Genomic DNA, 20,692 nt, shown 5'->3' with positions numbered 1-20,692 from the left:
CTCCACCCTTGCCCCCTTGCCATCCCCCAAACTAACGAAGCCGATTGTCTCAGGCGGCCCTGTGGGTGCTGGCTGGGCGGCCGGCCGCAGGCCACAGGCGGAGGTGCCACCCGCCAGAGCCCCATCAGACACACAGGGCATTGTCCCTCAGTCAACAGCCCCTGGGCACCTCGTCCCAGCTCCTGGCCTGCCCCCACGCCCCTCACCGCCTGCCACTGCGCCAGGCCCAGCCAGCTGGGGGCCCAAGGCTCCCAGGCGATGACGAGCCCACCCACCCACTCCCCCGGCAACCCCCTGACGAGCTATAATTGCTTCGCGCCGTCCTGTTGCTGCTATTCTCCTGGCGGAGGCATCTGGGGTTCCAGGCGGGTGGCAGCTGCAGGCCGATCGCCTGGCTCGCAGGATGGACTGGCCACACAACCTGGTACGTGACGATTCACCACTCCACCCCCATCCCTTTTTAGGGCCTGAATGTTTCGTTACTTTTTCTCTATTGATTAATAGCAACCTCTGTTTGGCTTGGAATCTGCAGAGGTGAGTTCTCCCTCTGTCCTCTCCCCCAGGACACGAAGGAAACAGAGACGGGTCTCAGAGGCTGCAGCCATGGCCAGTAGCTCGGCTCCTGAGCTGCGCTCAGCCCCATGACACTGAAGCCCTTTCAGGCCAAAGGCATCTGGGGAGATCTTGGCCATCTCCGTTATCGGGGTTTTTCCAAAGAGCCTCTGGGTCCTGAGATCCAGGCTGTGTGACCCTGGGCAAGTCCTTCTGTTTCTCTGTTTCCCATCTATAAAGGGAGAGCCAGAGTTTAAGAACGCCATGTGAGAAGCTCCGATGAGAAAACCTATTGTTAGGGAGACATTTTTCTGCTGCAGAATCTAGGACCAAAATGTAAGAATTCAGCCACTTGAATCTGTCATGAATTTTGTGCCAAGAAATGGTTCTGCCGAGAGGGGCTCTGCCGGAACTTGTTTCTAAGGGTCAAGACTGGCTGGGTAGATTGGCACGGGCCGTGTGGGTGGTAGGGTGAGGGATACAGGGTAGGTGGGAGCCTGGCTAAATTCAACGAGGAGATGAAATTCCCCCTAGAGGGTCCTCCCTTCTGACCAGCCCTGGCCCTCACCCAAGTCCTGGCCCTTCTCTCCCGGCTTCCTGAGGAGTCTGTGTTCTGCTGGGCTCCCAGGTCCTCTCCCATGTGAGTGAGAGGCTTTCCTGATGCTCCCAGATGTGGATGGTCGGGTGAGGGTGGACAAGGGGTCAGGCAGGCAGAGGGTCCGGGTGTGGACGAGGGGAGCAAAGCTGTCATGGAGGCCAACAGGGATCCTTGGCCATGACCTGCCCACCTCCCCAGCTGCATCTCCCAGCCGCTTCTTTCAGCCTCCTTTCAGCAAAGCTCTTAACCAACTGAAACCTCGTTTCACACTTTCCTTCCCCCACCCCATACAATTTTTAGGCTCCCTCTGCCCATATCTGCCCCTGTCTTATCCTTCAAACCTCACCAGACACGCCCCCTCCCCAGAAAGTCTTTGCAAGACCACCCCACTGCCACAAGGCTAAGCGGGTGGCCCTGCTCTTCTCTAACCACATGCTGTGTGGTCCCATCCACACACTGCTGCTAGCAAGGCTTAGGTGCACGTTTTCTTGTTCGCCGTCTGTTTTCCTTGCCAGACTGTAAGCGACAGATGGGCAGGGATGGTGACAGGCATTCATTCACTCAGCAAATGTTTACTGAATACCTAAGTGCCCAGTACCGTGCAGACACAGGGGACGAGGCAGTGTGTGGGAATGGATATGATGCTGGCCCTCATGGAGCCTGTGCTAGGTGTGGGCCCAACATATGAAGGAATCACATGTATGCACCGTAAGACTGCAGTCACGCAAGAGGCATCAGGTGTTGAGAGCCCAAGAAGGTCCACAGAGGCCTCCCTAAGGAAGTGGCACTGGAGCCAAGACCTGAAGGGTGAGAGGCAGGACTCTGCAGGGAACAGCCTGTGCAAGTTCCTTGTGCAGAAAGGAGCATGGGGAGAGGAAGGTTTGCGAGAGGGCCCAAGGCTGAAGCACGGGTGTGAGGGGCAGCCAGGAGTGATTTGAGGGAGGAGAACTCAGCAGAGGTCTGGCCTGGGCAAGTGATGTTAATAGGTTTGCATTTCAAACACCCATCCTTGGCCAGGGTGTGGAGAATTGATTGGAAGGAGACAGGGGAGGATGTGGGGTACCAGGTAGGAGGCTGGTTGAGCTGTCCAAGAAGGGGAGACTGGTGGTACAGATAGTGAAGTGGATGGCTGGGGAGATTTTTTTTTTTTTTTTTTTTTTTTGCGGTACGTGGGCCTCTCACTGTTGTGGCCTCTCCCCTTGCGGAGCACAGGCTCCAGACGCGCAGGCTCAGTGGCCATGGCTCACAGGCCCAGCCGCTCCGCGGCATGTGGGATCTTCCCGGACCGGGGCATGAACCCATGTCCCCTGCATCGGCAGGCGGACTCTCATCCACTGCGCCACCAGGGAAGCCCTGGGGAGATTCTTAAGAGGTGCATCAGGACTTAGCGATGAGCGTGGTGCATACGTGCATCTGTACACATGTGGTGGGCTGGTGGGACCAGGCCAGGGCATGACAGGTGAGGGTGGCCCTGCTAGAGGCCTTGCCTCTTCCTTTCCCCTTCCTTGGGCCCCAAATCTTAGCCCAGAGGGAGACCTGGCTCTCCCACCTTTGACCTGTGGCCTTCCTCCTCAGCTATTCCTTCTCACCATCTCCATCTTCCTGGGGCTGGGCCAGCCCAGGAACCCCAAAGGCAAGAGGAAGGGGCAAGGGCGGCCTGGGACCCTGGCCCCTGGGCCTCACCAGGTGCCGCTGGACCTCGTGTCCCAGGCAAAGCCATATGCCCGCATGGAGGAATATGAGAGGAACCTGGGGGAGATGGTGGCCCAGCTGAGGAACAGCTCCGAGCCGGCCAGGAGGAAGTGTGAGGTCAACCTGCAGCTGTGGCTGTCCAACAAGAGGAGCCTGTCGCCCTGGGGCTACAGGTAGGCCAGGCTGGGCAGCAGTGGGTAAGCTGTGTGTTGGGGGCTGGAGGGGATGCCTCGCCCACTCTCCCTGTCATTGTAAGAGCTAAGACCTTGGATTTGGAGGCCTGGGTTTGCATCCTGGCTCTGCCTTTGACTGGCTGTGTGGCTTTGGGCAAGTTGCTTAGCCTCTCTGAGCCTCAGATTCCTCAACTATAAGTGGAGGTGATAATAATATCTACTTCATAGGCTTGTTATTAAATGAGATATCCATGCAGGGCACTGCCGTTGTGTTCTCCAAGTCTCCAGTGAAGGGCCTGCAAGGCCTTCCCCAAATGTCACGTCCTCCAGCTCCGAGTGTCTTGTACACACCTCTAGTTACAGCACTTCCAGGCAGTACTGAGTTGGCTGTGTGCACATCTGTCTCTCACGCTAGACTGGGACCATCCCAGTGCCTGCATCAGAATCATCTAAGGATTCTCATGCCCCATTCAATCAAAATCTCCAGGGATGAGGCCCAGCAAGTGGCATTATCTACATCTCCACATGGTTAGGATGCACAGCTGGGCTTGGGAATCAAGACCTGCTGCCCCTAGGGGACAGGAGCGGTGTCTTAACTTGGTTGTAGCTCCACTTCCCAGCACACCACCTGGGCACACAGAAGGGGCCATGTGTATATGTGGAGAATAAATAATGAAGAAAAGGACTGACCCTGAAGGGTCCTCACTCATGAACCCAGGCCAAAGATTTTTAGCCACACACCTTATGTCCTGAGACTCTAGAAGAGCATGTTCAATAGAGCTTTCTGTGACAGTGTAAAGTCCAATATGGTAGCCACTAGCCTCGTGTGACTACTAAGCCCTTGGAATGTGGCTAGTGTGACTGGGGAGCTAATTTTGATTATTTTAAGCTCAAACAGCCACATGTCGCTAGTGGCTCCCATACCTGGAATGTGGCAACTGGAAGGCTCCATAAAGATCCTCCGAAGCTGGGCTTCTACTTTACTGTGCCCATGACTTTCTTGGGGATCTTAAGAGTATACAGGTTCTGATTCAGGAGGTCTGGGGTAGGGAGAGATTCTGCATTTCTAACAAGCTCCCAGGTGATGCTGATGCTGCAGGTCCGCAAGCCCACTGCCTTTCCTCCAGCACGGCACGGTCTTGCTGTGCAATCAAAACCTGGGTTAGGAAAGGCAGGGGCATCGGGGGTGGGCACTAATTTGTCTTTACCACAACCATCCTTCTGCCCTGTGCTCTCTCTTGCCTTCCCGCAGCATCAACCACGACCCTAGCCGCATTCCTGCAGACCTGCCGGAGGCGCGGTGCCTATGTCTGGGCTGCGTGAACCCCTTCACCATGCAGGAGGACCGCAGCATGGTGAGCGTGCCCGTGTTCAGCCAGGTGCCTGTGCGTCGTCGCCTCTGCCCGCTGCCGCCACGCACCGGGCCCTGCCGCCAGCGCGCAGTCATGGAGACCATCGCCGTGGGCTGTACCTGCATCTTCTGAGACAGTCCTCCCTGCACCCCCGTGCCGAGCAAGGCAATGAAAAGTAAAGGCTGTCTTTTGGAAAGCAAGACTTTGGGTTTGCTCCTTGTGGCTCTGAAGCCAAAACCGGGTGGGAGGTAGATTTCGATCAATGTGAAGGAGGATTTTTCCATCACCCAGTGTTCTCCAGCACTGAGATGGGTTATTACAAAAATATTACATTTCATGTCTACCATTTAGGACAGTTACTTTCTTTAATTTGGGTTTATAAGCCTGTATTTCAGCCACGTTATTGGAGCTTGGTTGGTATAAACCTATCTAGGAATGAACAAGAGTTGATTCTCCCCAGTTAAGTCAAGGGCCATTGCAAAGAGGCCCTTTAGAAGCAGTGAGCTCCCTGTCTCTGGAAGGGTCCAGCTAAGGCTGAGCCTCTCAAGAGTATTGTGGAGCGGATTCCTCCTTTGGGTAGAGTCGATGATGTACATAGTCTCTTTCAACTCAGATTCTCTGCATGTCAGAGTTAGATCCAGAGAAGAGCCTCCAGGTTGCCAAAGAGCAGGGGTTTTTAACCTGGGCCAGCGAGCACCTGAATTTTCATGTGGGTATGTCTTTCTGGGCTGGAGACTCCTGGCTTTGAACAAACACTCAAGAGTTGAGAACATTAATGAAGATCATTCTTTCATCGAGCCTTATCCACAAGGGGATCTGGTTAGATGGTTTGCTCTCTCAGTGGTTCTCAAACTATAGCTAGCACTGGAATCCCCCGAAGGGCTTGTTTAAATACAGATTGCTGGGCCCCACACACAGCGGTTCTGAGTCAGTAGGTTGGAGGCAGGGGCTGAGACTTCGCCTTTCTAACGCAGTGGTTCCCAGGTGATGCTGACGCTGCTGGTATGGGGACCACGCTTTGAGAACTACTGGCTTATACCAAGACCCTTTGCTGATCAAAAAGGCAGCGTGGACTGACTTGCCCTAAAGCCCCTGCTGGCTCCTGACCCCTGGATGCTAATTCCAACCCCCTCTCCCATTAGCCCCTTGCAATTCAATCCTCCCCTGCCCTCCTAGCTCCTGCAGCAAATCCTAAGTCAGCTGTTCTAGGGGCTAAAAATACCTTCCCTCTCCCAAGACAGCTGAGGGGCTCAGGCTGTTTTCTGAGGGTAAGAATAGCTGGTACTTTACAGTTAATTTCAATGAGGGCCAACAGCCAGCACAGGAATACTTTGCTCGGCTGCTCTAACTTCAGTGCCTGAAGCAGCTTTAGTTCTGAATGTTTTCAGGGTCTAATTCATGAAAGGGCAGTGGTTTGGTATGTGCCTGTCTGGGCTGGCAAGTAACTTACCTTTTTTGGTATTGTTCTAGAGTGGATACTGGTTAAAATTACCCCAGAAAGCTTCGGCCTGGTTCCAGACACATGGAAAGTAGACTTCATGTGCCAGCGCCTGCGCATGCCTTCAGCAGCCACTTCTCCTCCCTGGGGGGTTGCTCTTCTCTGAAGCCCCTGCAGCCTGCTCTCCAGGCCTTAAGACTTCAGCTGAACACAAGGGACCATGGCCTCCAAGGCCTTTTTGTGGGGTAAGGGCCTGGGAGCCCCCCGGGTGCCCAGGGCATAGGGATCGGGTGGGGAAGCTCCTCATCTGGGTGGTTCTGGCTGTCCTCCTCCTACCAGAGCATCGGACACACACAGATGCTCAACAAATGCCGGTTAGTTTTATGCGGATCTTGCCTTTTCCTCTTTTCTGGGCTTCGGTTTTCTCATCTGTGAAACGAGCAGGTGGGATTTAGGGATCCCCAGGGTCTTTTCTGGTTTTATTATTCTGTAACTTAGGAGCTTGGCCTAGTGAGCTTGGGCTGGCAGCTGGCCCTTCCCAGTTCCGTGGTTTAAAGGCAGCAGCAGGGAGTTCAGGACCTTTGGAGAGGCAGGTCTACACTACCCCAGAACCTCATTTGCTCTAAGTGGATTTCATGTTTTCCACTGTCTGGTGAGAACCTCCCACTCCGTGAAAACAGAGGCCTCGTTTAACTCCTTCAGTGTTGCATGTGCAACACCTAGCAAGTGCCCGGTGCAAAATAGGGGTGCAGGGCTTGGTGAATGAATGAATGCATACATGCACAGAAGCCTCTAGAGGGAGCCCACGCTCTGCCCTTAGCTTCCCCTGTGGCTCCTTCAGAGGTGGGTCAGGAGCAAGGCATTCCTCTCTCCCTCACTATTCCTCACCCACCTCAAACTCTACCCTCCACAGCCCTCCTCCCCACAAAGTGCTGAAATTTTGCTTGGCTCACCTGCTCTAGGGGTGGAGTCTAGGGGTGAAGCGTTAAAAGTCTACTGCGTTGCACCCGGGACTACTGAGGTGGTGTGGTCTCTTTCCTGTTTTGTTTGGCAGATCATAGAGCTCTCTCTGTCTTTGCAAGTGCTCTGTCTTCTCCCAGAGAGCTGTGGGCCCTTGGGGGCTTCTTTCCTGGCCTGAGAAGGCTAGGGTGGCCCTGGTGCCAAGGCTTCCTGCTGGTTCCCATGCTCCCTTCTGATGCCTTCAGGAATCTCTGGCCTTTCCTTGTAGGCAGAGAGGCGGTGGGATCCAGCTCTCAGGTTTGGGCTTGCAGAAGCAGGCAGCGCAGGCATTTTGGCCTGCTTTTGGTCTGAGCTGTTCAGGCCTGCCTACCCAGATAAAGGAAGTTTCTGAAGGACCAGCCAGCTCCACTGCAGCCAGGCTGAGGATCAAGTGTGTCTGCCCTGGTTTGCCTCTTCTGTGCACACATCCTTAGGGATGCGAGGGATGGGTGTTATTAGGGACAGGTCTGGTACTGGCCTTGGTCCTCTGGCCCAATACCAGCGATCATCGGTTACAGCATGACAGCCCATAGCATCTTTATTTCAAACACAGGCCATGACATACTGTAAGAAGTCGTTACATACTGATTTCATTGGACCTGAGAGGAAGGGGAGGGCACAGCCCCCTCCTGAATCTGGTTGTCAGTGTACCGCTCTCCAACACCCTTTCCACCCCTCTGATCTTAGAGTTTGGGGACCACCTCTGCCCCAGGGGTGAGACTTGACTGTTCTAAGCCAATCAGTTCAATCTTCTCGCCTGTGTCCCAGGTACCGGTACAGTAGCTTAATCCTAAGCCAATCAGCATGTGGCATTCACTTGGCCCCAGGAATTGGTTCAGTAGGGGCCCACTTTGGCCCAGAGCCCAGACTTTGCTTCAGGGGCCATGGGAGAAGACCCTCTGATGGCCATCTCTGACCATGAGAGAAGTGAAGGCCACGCTGGCATTCCACAGTGCTCGATGCCTGCCCTGTGCCTGGAGTTTTATGATAACCAATAAGACCCTTTTATCGCTTAAGCTAGTTTGAATTTGGTTTTCTACTACTGCACCCAAAAGCATTCTTACTGATGTGTCAGCCTCATGTTTCCTGTGACCAATGAGTGCACACTGCTTGCACTTCAAAGGCGCCATCTCTTTTACTACCATCACTTCCGCATAGTAAACACAACTTCAGAGGTGGTTGGGGCCTCTGCCTCCTTGAAGGGTATTTTGCCCCATACGGAATTCAATTAATTTTTAAGGAGACATTCAAGATTTAAGCTCCGTTCTATGAACTCATCCAGAGACTCTGGGCAAATTCTTTCCTCACTTTGGACTTTTTATCTCCATCTCTACCAAAAGAGGGAAGTTGGCTGGATGCCTGCTGGGGCTGTTCCTGCTGGGAATTCACAATGTCAATGTCATTTGGCAGTGTCGTGTCATCCTGGGGATCTGGGCCCTCCCCTGAGCCAGATTTAGCAGGTCTGGGTGCGACTTGGGCATCCAACCTCCGAAGAACTCCATCTCAGCACCTTCTTTTTTCCCCTTCCTCTTCTGGGGTGAGTGCTTGGGGGTGAGGCAGGACTGCCCTCCACCAGCTGGGAACTTGTTTTCTTATAAGACAGATCCACGGTATTACTCCTCAACTCTTGCTTAAGGGACAGAATGGTCCCTTCTTCCAGGTGCCAAGGAAAAGCTTTCCTCTTCCTTTGGCCTGCTATGTTTCCCTTTTCCCACTGGTTACCAGGAAGCACGGAGCTATACTGCCAGCTCTGCTGGAGTAACCGTTTCTTCCTTGTATCCTACCACAGTCATCTCCTCCAGTATGCAGTGTTTTCTAGAGGCTTGGATGGTGTCTATTAAGTTCTTAACTAGGTACCTTGCATCTAGCAAGCCTACAGTAAGTAGGAGCTTTAATCCTGTCTCATGTTTTCTCATCTTCCCTCTATTTGTAACCATCTGGTTACATATGTTTCATTGTAGGTGTTGCCTCAGGTACATGTTGGGAGTAGGCAGGGGAAAACAATAAGGAAATTGGATTCAGAGTTCTCTGCCTTATATTCCCTCCCATAGTTATCACTGTCTCCTAGTTAGAAAACCAAGTCAGAAGCAGCTCAAGATGGATTTTTATTTCTTCTTAGAAAAAATAAATAAATGCATACATTGGCTTGAATGTCCTTCCCCCGCTCTTGCTCTCCCCCTTCAAAAGAAGCAACACTGTGAAAATCCTTAAGACGGAGAGGCAGAACGTTGGCCACCAGGACCCACAATGGACAGAAAAGACGCTCCACACACGAGGGGTCAGAGAAGGGCTCTGTGGGTGAGTGTGGCTTGTAAAACCTTGGCCACTGCGTGGGGTGGGATCCGTCTTGAGCGGGGGCTGGATGTTTCCAGCTCTCCCTGGAGCCCTCACAGTTCAGTCTTTACCTTGTGCATCAAATCCTTCTGGTCAATCTTGTCTAGGTCCTGGTACCAGCGGTTGAAAGCCAGCAGGGCCACGTTCTTGGCAGCCACTGCCGTCACCTCCACGGAGCTGGCCGCCCACTCCAGGGCATTGAGGAGGAAGAGCTGGTCGTGCAGCACGAACCGCGGGAGGGGGCTGCGGGGGCCGTGGACGGGGTGGGCCTGCCACTCGGCTGTCTGCACTGAGTAGTAGGAGCGAAAGAGCGTCTTCAGCTGGGAGCGAAGGAGGGGCTGGGGGGACCGGACTCGCCACACGGCGGCCTCCTGAGGCTGCTTCCGCCGGAAGCTGGCCGAGACGTTGACGGGACACATGTTGTCCAGGGCGCAGAAGAAGCTGGGGAAGTCTGTGGTGAGGATGCTGGCAAAGGGGAAAAGCTTAGGGTCGGGGAAGCCGAAGTAGGAAGAGTTGAGGTAGCCATGGACCAAGGAGATGACGGTGGGCTGGAAGGAGCCCTGGACGACATCGATGGGCGGGTCGAAGCCTTCAAAGGTGATGGTACTGCTGTTGTCCAGGTGCAGGGGGGTGGCGATAACCACTATGTCGTAGTAGTCAGAGCCTGTGCCCACCTCATTCTCGTACTTGACATGGTACAAGGGTTTCCCCTCTAGAAGGAGAGGGAAGAGAGCACAAAAGCCCGCTTCTTTCTCAGCTTCTCCCCACTTAGCTGCCATCTGGGGCCCTGCACTGAGGGGACGAGACCCTCAATGGGTGCAGCTGGGCTTTCCAGCTGCTGGGTCCCAGTCTTTCCGTGCTGGTGTGGCTGCAGGGTGAGCCCTGGACTGGAGTCAGGAAACCCGCTCTTTCTCTGGCTCTGCCTCTGACTAGCTGGGGGAACGTGAGCAAGGCTGTGGTTTAAAGTCCTCAGTGGTCAAATGAATGGGACTAGATTAATGCAAGTCTCTGCTTTCTGGCTCTGACATTTGAATCGGGGCAACAGTGCCCTCTGGTGTCACTCGGCAGTGCTGGGAACCACTCCCCAGCAGGTCATAAACCAGGGCTTTAGGGACAGAGGAGGTGGAAGTGTTCACTGTTTAGGAATGGAGTGGACATGGCCCCTGCTCTGTCTACTCACCTGTTTGCTGCAGGGTCACAGTGGTCACCGTGGCATGGATCACATTGGCCTTGGTGAGCTTCAGCAGACCGGAACAAACCAGCTTGTTGCCTCCCTCCACAGACCACAGGCTGCCTTGGGCCCCGGCTAGCGACATGGCTCCTGGGCAAAGGGGGAGGGAGGGCGGCCAGTGGGTTCTCAGAACCACTGCGCGGTGGGCTGGAGAGTCCAGCACCATCCTACCGGGGCCTCTCTCCCAGGCCAAGACTCCTCCCAACCCTGGGCGAGGAGAGACGACACACACAAATAACTGCAACAAAATTCACCATGTTGTGAAGTAAAAACATTAGGCCCAGTGCAAGAGCCACTATAGAAGACCACAGATTGTATGATTCTGCTTACACAGACTGCCCAGAATGAGCAAATCCATAGCAACACACAGTAGATTCGTGGTTGCCTAGGGCTGGAAGGCTGGGGGATGTTGGGGAACTGATGGCTATAGGTATGGGGTTTCTTTTGGGCAGTGAAAATGTTCTAAAATTGATTGTGGTGATGGAGGCACAACTCTGTGAATATACTGAAAGCCACTGAATCCTACACTTTAAATGGGTGAACTGTGTGGTATGTGAATTATATCTTGAAGGATACATACAGGATACCGGCAGAGTGAGCAAGGTAGTCTCGCTGAGGTGAAACTAGGCAGGACCTGAAGGGTGGGAAGGAGCTAGCAGTGCCAAGAGCCAGAGGAATAGTATCCTGGGCATATGGGAGGTGCTTGTTAACTATAAACCTTTTCATTCATTTATTCAGCAAAAATGGGCTGAGTGCCTATGATGGTCGGCACTATTGTAAGGATACGTCAGTAAACGAAGGAGACAGAGGTTCCCATTGGAAAGCCTGCCTTCTAGTGGGAGGAGATCAAATAAGTCGATCAAGCAGTCTGCTAGAAGATGATACCTGCAGGGCAGGAGGGGTAGGGGCAGCTTCAATGAAAAGGCAACATCTTCACAAAGACATGGGAGAGCGAGAGTTTACCATGATTGTGTCTCAGGGAAGAATGCTCCACGCACAGGGCTGGCCACACAAAAACCTCAAGGTGTGGGTGCGCCTGGGACGTTGGAGACACGGCAGGGAGGCCAGAGTGGCTGGTTTGGGGTGAGGGAGTGGTGAGGTGGTGAGGCCTAGACCATGTAGGGCCCTGCAGGCCACTAGAAGGACTTTGGGTTTTCCTTGAAGGTAAGTGGGAGCCATTACAGTTTTACATGCAGGCCTGTCAGGATCTGTCTTTTGTTTTAAAAGGATCATCTGGCTGATGCATTGAGCTTGGGGGGCCAAGGGGTGGAGGACATGGTAGGAGAGCTGCAGTAATCCTGCTGAGGGATGTTGGTGGCTTAGACCAAGGACGAGGCGGTAGTAGGAAGCTGTCAGATTCTCGGTATACGTGGAAGGTAGAGCAGATGGGATTTCCTGACATATGACATAAAGGATATGAGAGAAAGAAATGATTCAAGGTTTTGGCTGGAGCAATGGAAAGGAGTAATTACCAGCCAAGCTGGGCAGACGCTGGGAGGGGCAGGGGCTCGAGGGGAAAGATCAGAAGCTCAGGTTTGGACGTGCTGAGTCTGAGACGCCCATTAGCCCTTCCAGTGCAGACACAAGGGTGGCAGCTGACACATGAGCCTGCATTTTTGGAGAGAGGTCTGGGCTGGAGGTCATATTTGGGAGTCAGGTGGGTGGAATTTAAAGTCTTGAAACTGGCTGAGCTCACCAAGGGAGGCTAAGTAGTTGAGAGCAGAAGAGGACAAAGGACCGAGCCTGGGCCTTCCATGTTAGGAGGGGGAGAGGAGGACACAGCCAAGCAGGCCACTGAGTGCCCGTGTAGCTCCTCAGCCTTGATTGCCCCTCTCTGCCCCTCCACCACCCCAGCAAAATCCTACAGCATCTTTCAAGGCCCAGAATGGTCATCATGCCTTGGGGAAGACATGCCCTGACGACTCTCGGGCAGATCTGTGGCCTGTGCTGGAGGATGGTGGGTGGTACATGTGCCCACCTGCCCCAGTAATAAGCTGGGAAGATGCGGTGCTCTAACAGATAAATACCCAGGGGCCCAGAGGCCTCAACGGGACAGCTCCTGAAACCGATCCAAACAGGAGTGGTAAAAACACACAGGACCTGAGAGCTGAGCCTCCCTTTCACCGTCTGTGAAGTGGGATGAATACCATCTCCCGACAGCTTGGAGGATAGATGCCAGAATCAGAGGGGGCAGTGTTGGTTAGGCAACTGTACTGAGCCGGGTAAATGTGAGGTTATTACAGGGAGAGCCAGGGAAGGGCAGGTGGGCAGGCCGAGGGCTGGAGGCTCACCGGCAAAGGCGGGCATCGCTGCTGACTGGCCATAGCTGGCCCGCAGGACAGCGGAGACGACATCGTCGATAAAGCGCTGTGTGACGCCCACCTGGAGCAGGGACTCGGCCACGGAGCGCTGGGTCATGTTGACAAAGGCGGATTCCCCCAGCGAGTAGAGCAGTTCCTCCACACCCGAGAAGGCATAACCGTGAGCCTGGTACTTATAGATCCTGGGAGACAAGTGGAGCCAGAGCCCTTGTGCAGAAAGGCCTTTCAGCTGACCACCTGCTGCTGGGTCACTGCACCTGGGGGGGCCCAGCAGGGACCCGCGCCTCCTCTCCATGCAGTGGGTGGGAGAGGAGGCTGGTAATGGTACCTTTGGCCTATTTGCTGGTTGTGGTCGGCCTGTCTCACTTAGAGGGACAGCCCAGAGGGAAGGGCAAATACTCTGGAATCCCACCAGACCTGGCTTCACATCGTGGCTCTGCTGAATGACAAACATGTCACCTCTCAAGCCACTCCCTGCCTGAGGTCACAGCCCTCTTCTCACTCAGCTGGGACTGCCAAGCAGTGGGCTATGCCCGCCCCCACTGACACATCCCCTCTCCAGCAACTTCGGCTCTGCCCGAAGTGGCTTCTAGGACCACATCGGACCCAATGGCAACTGCCTTATGTCAAAGCTGTCCGGCTCGGTCCAGCAGGCCTCCCACTCACCCCCTCGATAATGGCTTGTTCTCCCACAACTCCCCCCATCTCAGGGGCTGGCATTTGCCTGGAACAATCTGCTGATGGACTTTCGGACGGCTGGCCTTTGAAAAAGTTGCCTCTGCTTGGGCTGCTCTGTAAACCTGTTGAGTTTGGTTATGGACATGACACCCAGATGGGGGTGTCCACAAAGCAGTTAGAAACTGATTAGTTAGTGGGTCTGGAACTTAAGGGGAAACTGGGGGCCGACAGGTAGAGGCTGTCTCCCACAAAAAGGAGAACTTGGCCCTGGGGGTTTAGATGAAATTGACAAGGGAGAAAAATATAAGAAAGAGGAAAGAGGAGTGAAGACATGACTTCGGGGACACCCGGAGAATATAAGGAAGAAGTGCCGTGAAAAGCATAGTTACAGGAGTGGGAAGGGCAGAGAAGTGCCAGCAACCAGGAAGGAGGCCTAGAGACCACGACTGAGTGTCTGACGCTGCAGCCTCTGCATCTGGGCCAGGAAACAGGGAGAACCTTCAGGAAGGACTGTGGGGGACAGCTGGGTACCCGCCTGGTGGGTGAGTGGATTACGAGAGGTGGACAGGGTGACAACAGCCCACTTGTCCTCGTTATTTGGAGTTGACGGAGAGGGGTCCAGGACCCAAGGAGGAGACAGGTGGTAAAGAAAGCTGTTTGTTCATGGTGGGACTGGGGGACAGAAGAGTTTGTAAATGGTGGCCCACAGGCTGCCTGTGGCTGACAGATATGTTTCATTTGCCTTATAAGATGAATTGGTTGTGCACACTGAAAAACTGGGAGATTTCACATATAACTGGATTTCCAGCTTCTTCTGAAACACTGGAAGATGGCATTCCCCCATGGCCACCAGTGGCTCGAGCAGAGAGTGGCCGCCCCTTCAGAGGGGGGCCTGGCTCTTTAGGGCCCCTCACTCCCTAGCCTTCCCTTCCACCCAACTGCTTCACTTATTCATACCCCAGGTGGGCCCTTGAAGGTGGCTGAGTTTGCAACCCATGTTTTTATTTACCAGTTTAGCTGAGGGAAAGAGGATGCCAGTGTGACAACGCGAGAGACCAACTACTGCTGCACCAAGCAAGCACCTTGCCGACGCCGGGCGTGCTCGGAGCCTGGGCGGAATTCTCACACCCAGCAAGTACCTTTTCCTTTTGGACAGTGTACAGTCACGTTGGTTCCTTCGGCACCTCTATTCCTCTCTCCTTCTAGAATGCCCTCCCCACGCCCCACCCAGCCCTACCTCATGAACTTCTCCATGACCTCCTCCACCCACATCTGCAGTCTCAGGAAGCTGATGCCGTAGTGCCACCAGAGGCGGAAGAGGTTCAGCAGGTACCAGTCAGTCTCCTCCAGCACAAAGTCCTCCCCGTTGAAGATGGCACTCCTCCCTCCCACTTCGCGCCGGTGCCGCAGCCCTGAGGAGACAAGGAGGAGGCCCTCAGGTCCCCTTCGGAGGACCCCCCCGCCCCAGGGGAACCTAGCGATTCCTGAGGCTTAAATTCAGGGGCCGTCCTGAAGGATGCACATGGATCGGCTCCATTAAAGGGAATATGAACACTATGGTTTGTGCATCTGTGCTGCTTGTTTAAGAACAGTACACAAAACACTGGGGAGATATCTGGCCTGGCTAGTCAACAAAGAAATGAAAATTAAACTAATGTACCATTTTATATTTTTTTCCAACAGGGATCCACTCAGCCACGAGTGAGGGAAATTCAGACGTCATCCTGGACCGTCCAGGGGCTGACAGCCAACAGGGCCTGCTCTGAGATGGCAGCCCTGGGCACCAAGGCCACATGGAAGGAATCACAGCTCCTGGCAACTGCCTGCTCTCTACAACTTACAGAGCACTGGGTCTTCGTATCTCACTTCATCTTCTCACAGCCTCGGGAGAGGCAGAACAGGTGTTAGCAACCCCAGGTAAAGATGTGGAAAGTGAGGCTGAGCGATTATAGGACCTGCCCTAAGTCACGGGTTTTTATTTCTTTCCCTCCTATTCCTGTCCCAAAGCCACCAAGTTCCCCTACCCGGAGGCAACCAGTAAGTATATTCCTGCAGCATCCTTCTAGAGATATTTTGTGCAAACACTTATAAATGTGTACATATCTCTGAGTTATCCCTCCCCTCACCCCCACGTACTATATACACTGGTCTGCACCTTATTGACATATGTATCTTGGAGACTGTTCTATACGTGGGCCTACAGGACTTCCTCACTCTGGCTGCTGAACAGTCGGCTGTGTACTTAAACAATACTTTGTTTAATCTCAGATCCCAGCGGGTGGGCGGGTGGGATATTTTCAACTTTTTGCTATTACAATGCTGTAATGAACAACCTTGTGTGCCTGCCACTCTGAACATCTGCGGGTACACCTACAGGATCACTTCTGAGAAATGGAATTTCTGCATCCAACCATATATGTATTGGGTTTTTTTTTTTTTAACTTAATTAATTAATTTAGTTTTGGCTGAGTTGGGTCTTCGTTGCTGTGCGTGGGCCTTCTCTAGTTGCGGCGCGTGGGCTTTTCTCTAGTTGCAGCGAGTGGAGGCTACTCTTCGTTGCGGTGTGCGGGCTTCTCATTGCGGCGGCTTCTCTTGTGGCAGAGCACGGGCTCTAGGCATGCAGGCTCCACTAGTTGTGGCTCGTGGGCTCTAGAGCGCAGGCTCAGTAGTTGTGGCGCACGGGCTTAGTTGCTCCGCGGCATGTGGGATCTTCCCGGACCAGGGATCGAACCCGTGTCCCCTGCATTGGCAGGTGGATTCTTAACCACTGCGCCACCAGGGAAGTCCCGTATTTGTGGTTTTGATAGATGCTGCTGCGGCTGAATCTCAGTTCTCTCACTTATTAGCTGCAAGAGACTTAGCCGAGGTGTATATGCTTTCTGAGCCTCAGTTTCCTTGGGAGGAGATACAATACCCATCTTGCAGGCTGGTAGGGAGGATTGGAGGTAATGCCTATGTATCACCTAGAAGGATGCCAGGTACTTGGCAAGCATACACCATGTGGAAGCCATTACGATTATGATTATTGAGAAGCAGCAAATTGAAAGGGAAAGAAACTGGCCTGGGGGAGAGGTCAAACCTGAGTTCTAATCCCGGCTCTGCAACTAACTCACTGTGTAACCTCAGGCAAGTTCCTTCCCCTCTCTGGTCTCAGCTGCTCCATCTGTAAAACGAGGAGATTGGGCTATATGACCTTCCGGCCTTGACCATCAGGGTAATCTGGGAAGGGCCCGAGGGCTGCCGCCAGCCCCAGGACGGCACACTCACCCAGCTGCTTGACGAAGCCCTGCATGTGGAGGCTCAGGGAGTGGAAGGAGGCGGCGCCGCTCTCGTAGTGCTGCTTGTTGACCGAGATGGTGGCCAGGCGGCCGCCCACGGTCCCCTTCTCAAACACGTCGATCTGCACCCGGGGGCCGAAGTGCTGTTGGAGGAAATGGGCCACGGCAGAGCCCCCAATTCCGGCTCCAACCACGGCTGTCAGCAGGCCCGGGAGGCAGGCGTGGGGAGAGACAGAGCATGGGCGTGAGACTGCGGGTCACGCCTTCTCAGCCTCCTGGGCCGGTGGTTCCCAGGTATTTGCATCTCATAGGCTTTTAACATCTCAAAAAGGAAATCTGCAGCCTCCTGCCTTCCTGTTAGTTGCAAACTTGGTTCATATACCATCAATAGTCTCATCCAAGTCACTGAGAAAAGCGTTTCATTGGACAGGGCTCTGAGGTGCTGCTAGGAACCACTGACCAAACAGATAGTAATCATTCCATAGCACTGAGAGGACAGTAAAGCAGCTATGAAACTACTGAAATGGATGGCCATGCTGCCCACAATTTTTGCCCACCACATATCTAAGACACAACTTTTGTCTCATCTGACAGTCTTGTAACCTACTCAAAGAGAATGAGATAAAGCTGGTGTGATTTGTCCTTACTAGACCCATGTTGGTCCCTAAGACCACAGGCTCCTGTCAAGAAGGCAAAAATACACGGTTCTTTGTGATCTGGGCTCCACTTATTTATTCCATTCCCTGCTTCACCCTTGCAACACTCCACCTTCTTGTCTGTCTTGACTTCTTTTGCTGTGGAGCATGGGACTTTGCTCTCTCATGTCTGTGCCTTTGCCCTCACTGCTTCCTTTGTCAGAAATGCTCTGTCACCCTTTGCCTCACTGACCTCTGTGGCCCTTATATGTAGTTTTTAGCTGGCTTGCCTGACCCGCCTCAGACAAGTGTCCCTCCTGCATGGTCCCACAGCACTCTCCTTACCCTGGCCTAGTCCATGGCACACTATACTCAAATGATCTGTTAAGGTCTGAGGGCAGGTCCCTATGTCCCCAGATCCTGGCAGGCAGTAGAGCTCACTATTTGTTGCATCTTGAAAGAACAAACTACTTCCTTCTTCTCAGTGTTTACAAAGCCACTTCCAAGAATGCCCTTAACGTTTTAAACCAATGTGCTCCTACCACTTCCATTTTCGACCAAGCCCCAAATTACCCTTTCCCCCCCCAAGAGAAACTGCTATCACAAGGCCTGGAAGCTGCCCAAGGACTACAGGGAAGCAGAAGACCTCACCTCATTGAGAGTCAGCTCATTGAACACCCACAAACTGACACCCACTCTCTGGTCTATGGTAAGATGTGCTGGACATAGGATGAATCAAACAGGGAGAGCTCCTGTCCCCCTGAGCATAGGCGGAGAGAGGGTGGACAGACTCATGCACTATTAGCAATGACAACGTGTGACCAAGTGCAACAGCAGGATTCCAGAGAATCCTGAGGAAGCAGTGAATTCTGCCTGAGGGTGTGGGCCCCAGGCTTCACAGGGAAGCAACGACCCTGGAGGACAATAGGCTTTGCCAGTGAGCAGAAACACATTCTCTGCAGAGAGAACAGCATGGTCACATGTGGAACTATGGGGGAGTTTAAAGGGTCCAATGTGGGCTTCCCTGGTGGCGCCGTGGTTAAGAATCCGCCCGCCAATGCAGGGGACACGGGTTCGAGTCCTGGTCCAGGAAGATCCCACATGCCGCGGAGCACCTAAGCCTGTGCGCCACAACTACTGAGCCTGTGCTCTAGAGCCCATGTGCCACAACTACTGAAGCCCACGAGCCACAACTGCTGAAGCCCGCACGCCTAGAGCCTGTGCTCCACAACGAGAAGCCACAGAAATGAGAAGCCCGCGCACGGCAACGAAGAGTAGCCCCCGCTCGCTGCAACTAGAGAAAGCCCGTGCACAGCAATGAAGACCCAACACAGCCAAAAATAAATAAATAAAATTAAAAGAAAAAGGGTCCAGTGCCACACCGAGGTGTTTAGGATTTGATCATGCAGCAGCCTGAGGGTTAAGCCATCTTAACAGGAAGCTCCTCGTTCCCATTGTGGGTAGAGTCCAAACCACCACGGACAGACAGAGGCTCTTGTCAGAGGGCTGAGGACAATCAGGAAAGCTACAGGACAGCATGGCATTGCCAGGTAGCCTGCCTTGATGATGCCTGAGGTGAGGTGGGTAGGGCTGGCTGGAATGAGGAAGGCAGCAAGTTCTGCGTTGCCAGAAATGGTAGAGCTGTGAGGAGGCCCTGCCCCTTCTTCACTGTTCAGTGAGAAATGTCCTGCTCTGCTGCCCTTTCCCAAGAGATGGGGGAGGCCCTGCATCTCAAGACATTGCCTGCCTAATTCTTCTGGCTCCAAATCCACCTCCTCCATTAGGCCTTCTCTGGCCACTCCAGCTCTCAGGATTCTCTTTCCTCTGAAAACCCTAAATGTTCAGTCCCAAACTGATTTCTGGCACGCTTCAGCCTGTCTTAACCCGTTATGGCCTGAGCTGTGGTTTGGTAATCCAAACCTTAGCACTGCACTGGCCCTATTAAGTCCGTGGTGCTCCCATGGGGCATCCCTCCCTGCCACCTAGAGCGCACAGAGGGCAGCCTAGTGGATTAGGGACTCCTTCTCCTTCACACCAGAAGCCCAGCATCTCTTCCTATGGGAATTTTATATACGAGGGACTTGAAAAACTTTGATTCATGTAGAGTTAAAATGACAAATGTTAAGAGGTAAAAAGTGTAAACAAATATGGAATTCTAGTCAATTGTATACATGATGAAGTATTTAGCAAAATGTCATGATGTCTGCAGTTTATTTTGAAATGCATTAAAATGTAAGATGGATTAATGCACATGTGATAGGTATGTGATAAAGCAAATATAGTAGCATTTTCTTAACGGCAGAATCTAGGTGCTGGGTATACAGGTGATCACTGTACAATTCTTTCAACTTTGGTCTATGTTTGAAAATTTCAAAAGAAAGCAAATAAGTAAGAAGACTGCTGTTGAAAATTCCCCACTTCGTCATTCAGCAAATCTATCCCCAGAGGACTTACCATGGGTTCTGTCTCCCCTAGAACTGCCTCCTACCCTCCATGAGGTTTTGGCTTAGATGCTACTTCTAGGAAGACCTCCCAGAGCCCACAAAGACTGGGGTGAAGTGCCCCTCCTCTGAATTCACAGTGCTTTCTCAGCCTTAGCACTAACTTCTTTGCATTGTGCAGTCTCTTCTCCACACAGAACTGTGGAGCACTGTGCCTGCTACATAGACCACCCTCAATAAACCTGTGTGAATGACGTCAACCAGAGAGGCCAGAATCTCTGTCCTGGGGGCACCTGGCAAAGAGCCCTGGACCTGCCGGTAAGATCGGTGACCAGTCCTGCCCCAAGCCTCTTTTCCGCCCCAGGTAGCCCTGGACACAAGCCCACGCCATCAGCACCTCGCCTACTGCGGTCCCCTTCCTCGCCCAGTCGCAGTGCCTCGGCTCTTCTCCACCCAGCTCCTCTCCCGAGGACCCCTCCCTCGCCCAGCTGCCTTCCCCTTCCCCCATCCAGAGGCTCCCGGCTCACAACCCTTTTCCCTCGCAGCCCTCCCCAGATCAGCACCCCACCCGGTCCTTCCCGCACCGATTTTGCTGGGCCGGGCATCGCCTGTAGCGGCAGCGGCGAGGAGGGCGGCCAGCGAGGCGAAGAGCCGGGCAGCGCGGGCCATGGCGGGCAGAGACTGGGGCAGCACGCCGGGACTCGGGCAGTCGCGGGTTGGCGCTGGGCTCTCCGCCCCAGCCCGGCGCCTCACTGGCTGTTCCGCCTTCCAGCCTCGCTGGTCGCAGCCTCTCATTGGACAATCAGCCTTCCCTCTCCGGCAGGAGGCCCTCATTAGCCGCATCTCTCTGGGGGTAGGCTCTGTCATTGGCAGCTTCTCCGTCCCGCCTCCTGGATGCGGTTTCCTCATTGGCTGGCTCGTCCTGCTCCGGCGCAGGTGTGCGCGCTTCGAGTGCTCGGCTTCAGGACCA

The 20,692-nt window shown here is 53.7% G+C and overlaps 2 protein-coding genes across 4 annotated transcripts; one reads left to right on the top strand and one right to left on the bottom strand.

Moving 5' to 3' along the window:
• The first annotated feature begins 340 nt into the window (after positions 1–340).
• IL17B (interleukin 17B) lies at positions 341–4,625 on the top strand. 2 transcript variants are annotated; one of them, XM_029217795.1, is made up of 3 exons: positions 341–424; positions 2,726–3,015; positions 4,268–4,625. In XM_029217795.1, exons 1-3 carry the CDS (start codon positions 404–406, stop codon positions 4,497–4,499), a joined length of 543 nt encoding a protein of 180 aa, XP_029073628.1. In that variant the 5' UTR covers positions 341–403; the 3' UTR covers positions 4,500–4,625. The 2 variants fall into 2 exon arrangements, with proteins under 2 accessions (XP_029073628.1, XP_029073627.1); XM_029217794.1 differs by lacking the exon at positions 341–424 and having other exon boundaries at positions 712–3,015; positions 4,268–4,559.
• Positions 4,626–8,718: 4,093 nt separating this feature from the next.
• On the bottom strand, positions 8,719–20,472 carry PCYOX1L (prenylcysteine oxidase 1 like). Of its 2 annotated transcripts, XM_029218702.1 has the most exons (6): positions 20,307–20,472; positions 16,636–16,842; positions 14,606–14,780; positions 12,661–12,872; positions 10,319–10,459; positions 8,895–9,850 (listed from the first exon to the last, which is right to left on the bottom strand). In XM_029218702.1, exons 1-6 carry the CDS (start codon positions 20,389–20,391, stop codon positions 9,192–9,194), a joined length of 1,479 nt encoding a protein of 492 aa, XP_029074535.1. In that variant the 5' UTR covers positions 20,392–20,472; the 3' UTR covers positions 8,895–9,191. The 2 variants fall into 2 exon arrangements, with proteins under 2 accessions (XP_029074536.1, XP_029074535.1); XM_029218703.1 differs by lacking the exon at positions 16,636–16,842 and having other exon boundaries at positions 8,719–9,850; positions 20,307–20,438.
• Positions 20,473–20,692: the final 220 nt, after the last annotated feature.

Source organism: Monodon monoceros, unplaced genomic scaffold (genome assembly GCF_005190385.1).
Source record: "Monodon monoceros isolate NGI ecotype Baffin Bay Population unplaced genomic scaffold, NGI_Narwhal_1 Super_Scaffold_12, whole genome shotgun sequence".
NCBI lineage: Eukaryota > Metazoa > Chordata > Mammalia > Artiodactyla > Monodontidae > Monodon > Monodon monoceros.
Note: the sequence above shows the minus strand (reverse complement) of the source record. Positions and strands in the feature narration are given on the sequence as shown.

Bases quoted from the DNA above. Each gene is read 5' to 3' on its own strand.
- IL17B (XM_029217794.1), top strand. From the start codon at position 2,603: ATGACAGGTGAGGGTGGCCCTGCTAGAGGCCTTGCCTCTTCCTTTCCC. The intron at 3,016-4,267 runs GTAGGCCAGGCT...GCCTTCCCGCAG, and splicing joins CTGTCGCCCTGGGGCTACAG to CATCAACCACGACCCTAGCC.
- PCYOX1L (XM_029218702.1), bottom strand. From the start codon at position 20,391: ATGGCCCGCGCTGCCCGGCTCTTCGCCTCGCTGGCCGCCCTCCTCGCC. The intron at 12,873-14,605 runs GTAGGGCTGGGT...CTTGTCTCCCAG, and splicing joins GTCATGGAGAAGTTCATGAG to GATCTATAAGTACCAGGCTC. The intron at 9,851-10,318 runs GTGAGTAGACAG...CTCTCCTTCTAG, and splicing joins TGTGACCCTGCAGCAAACAG to AGGGGAAACCCTTGTACCAT.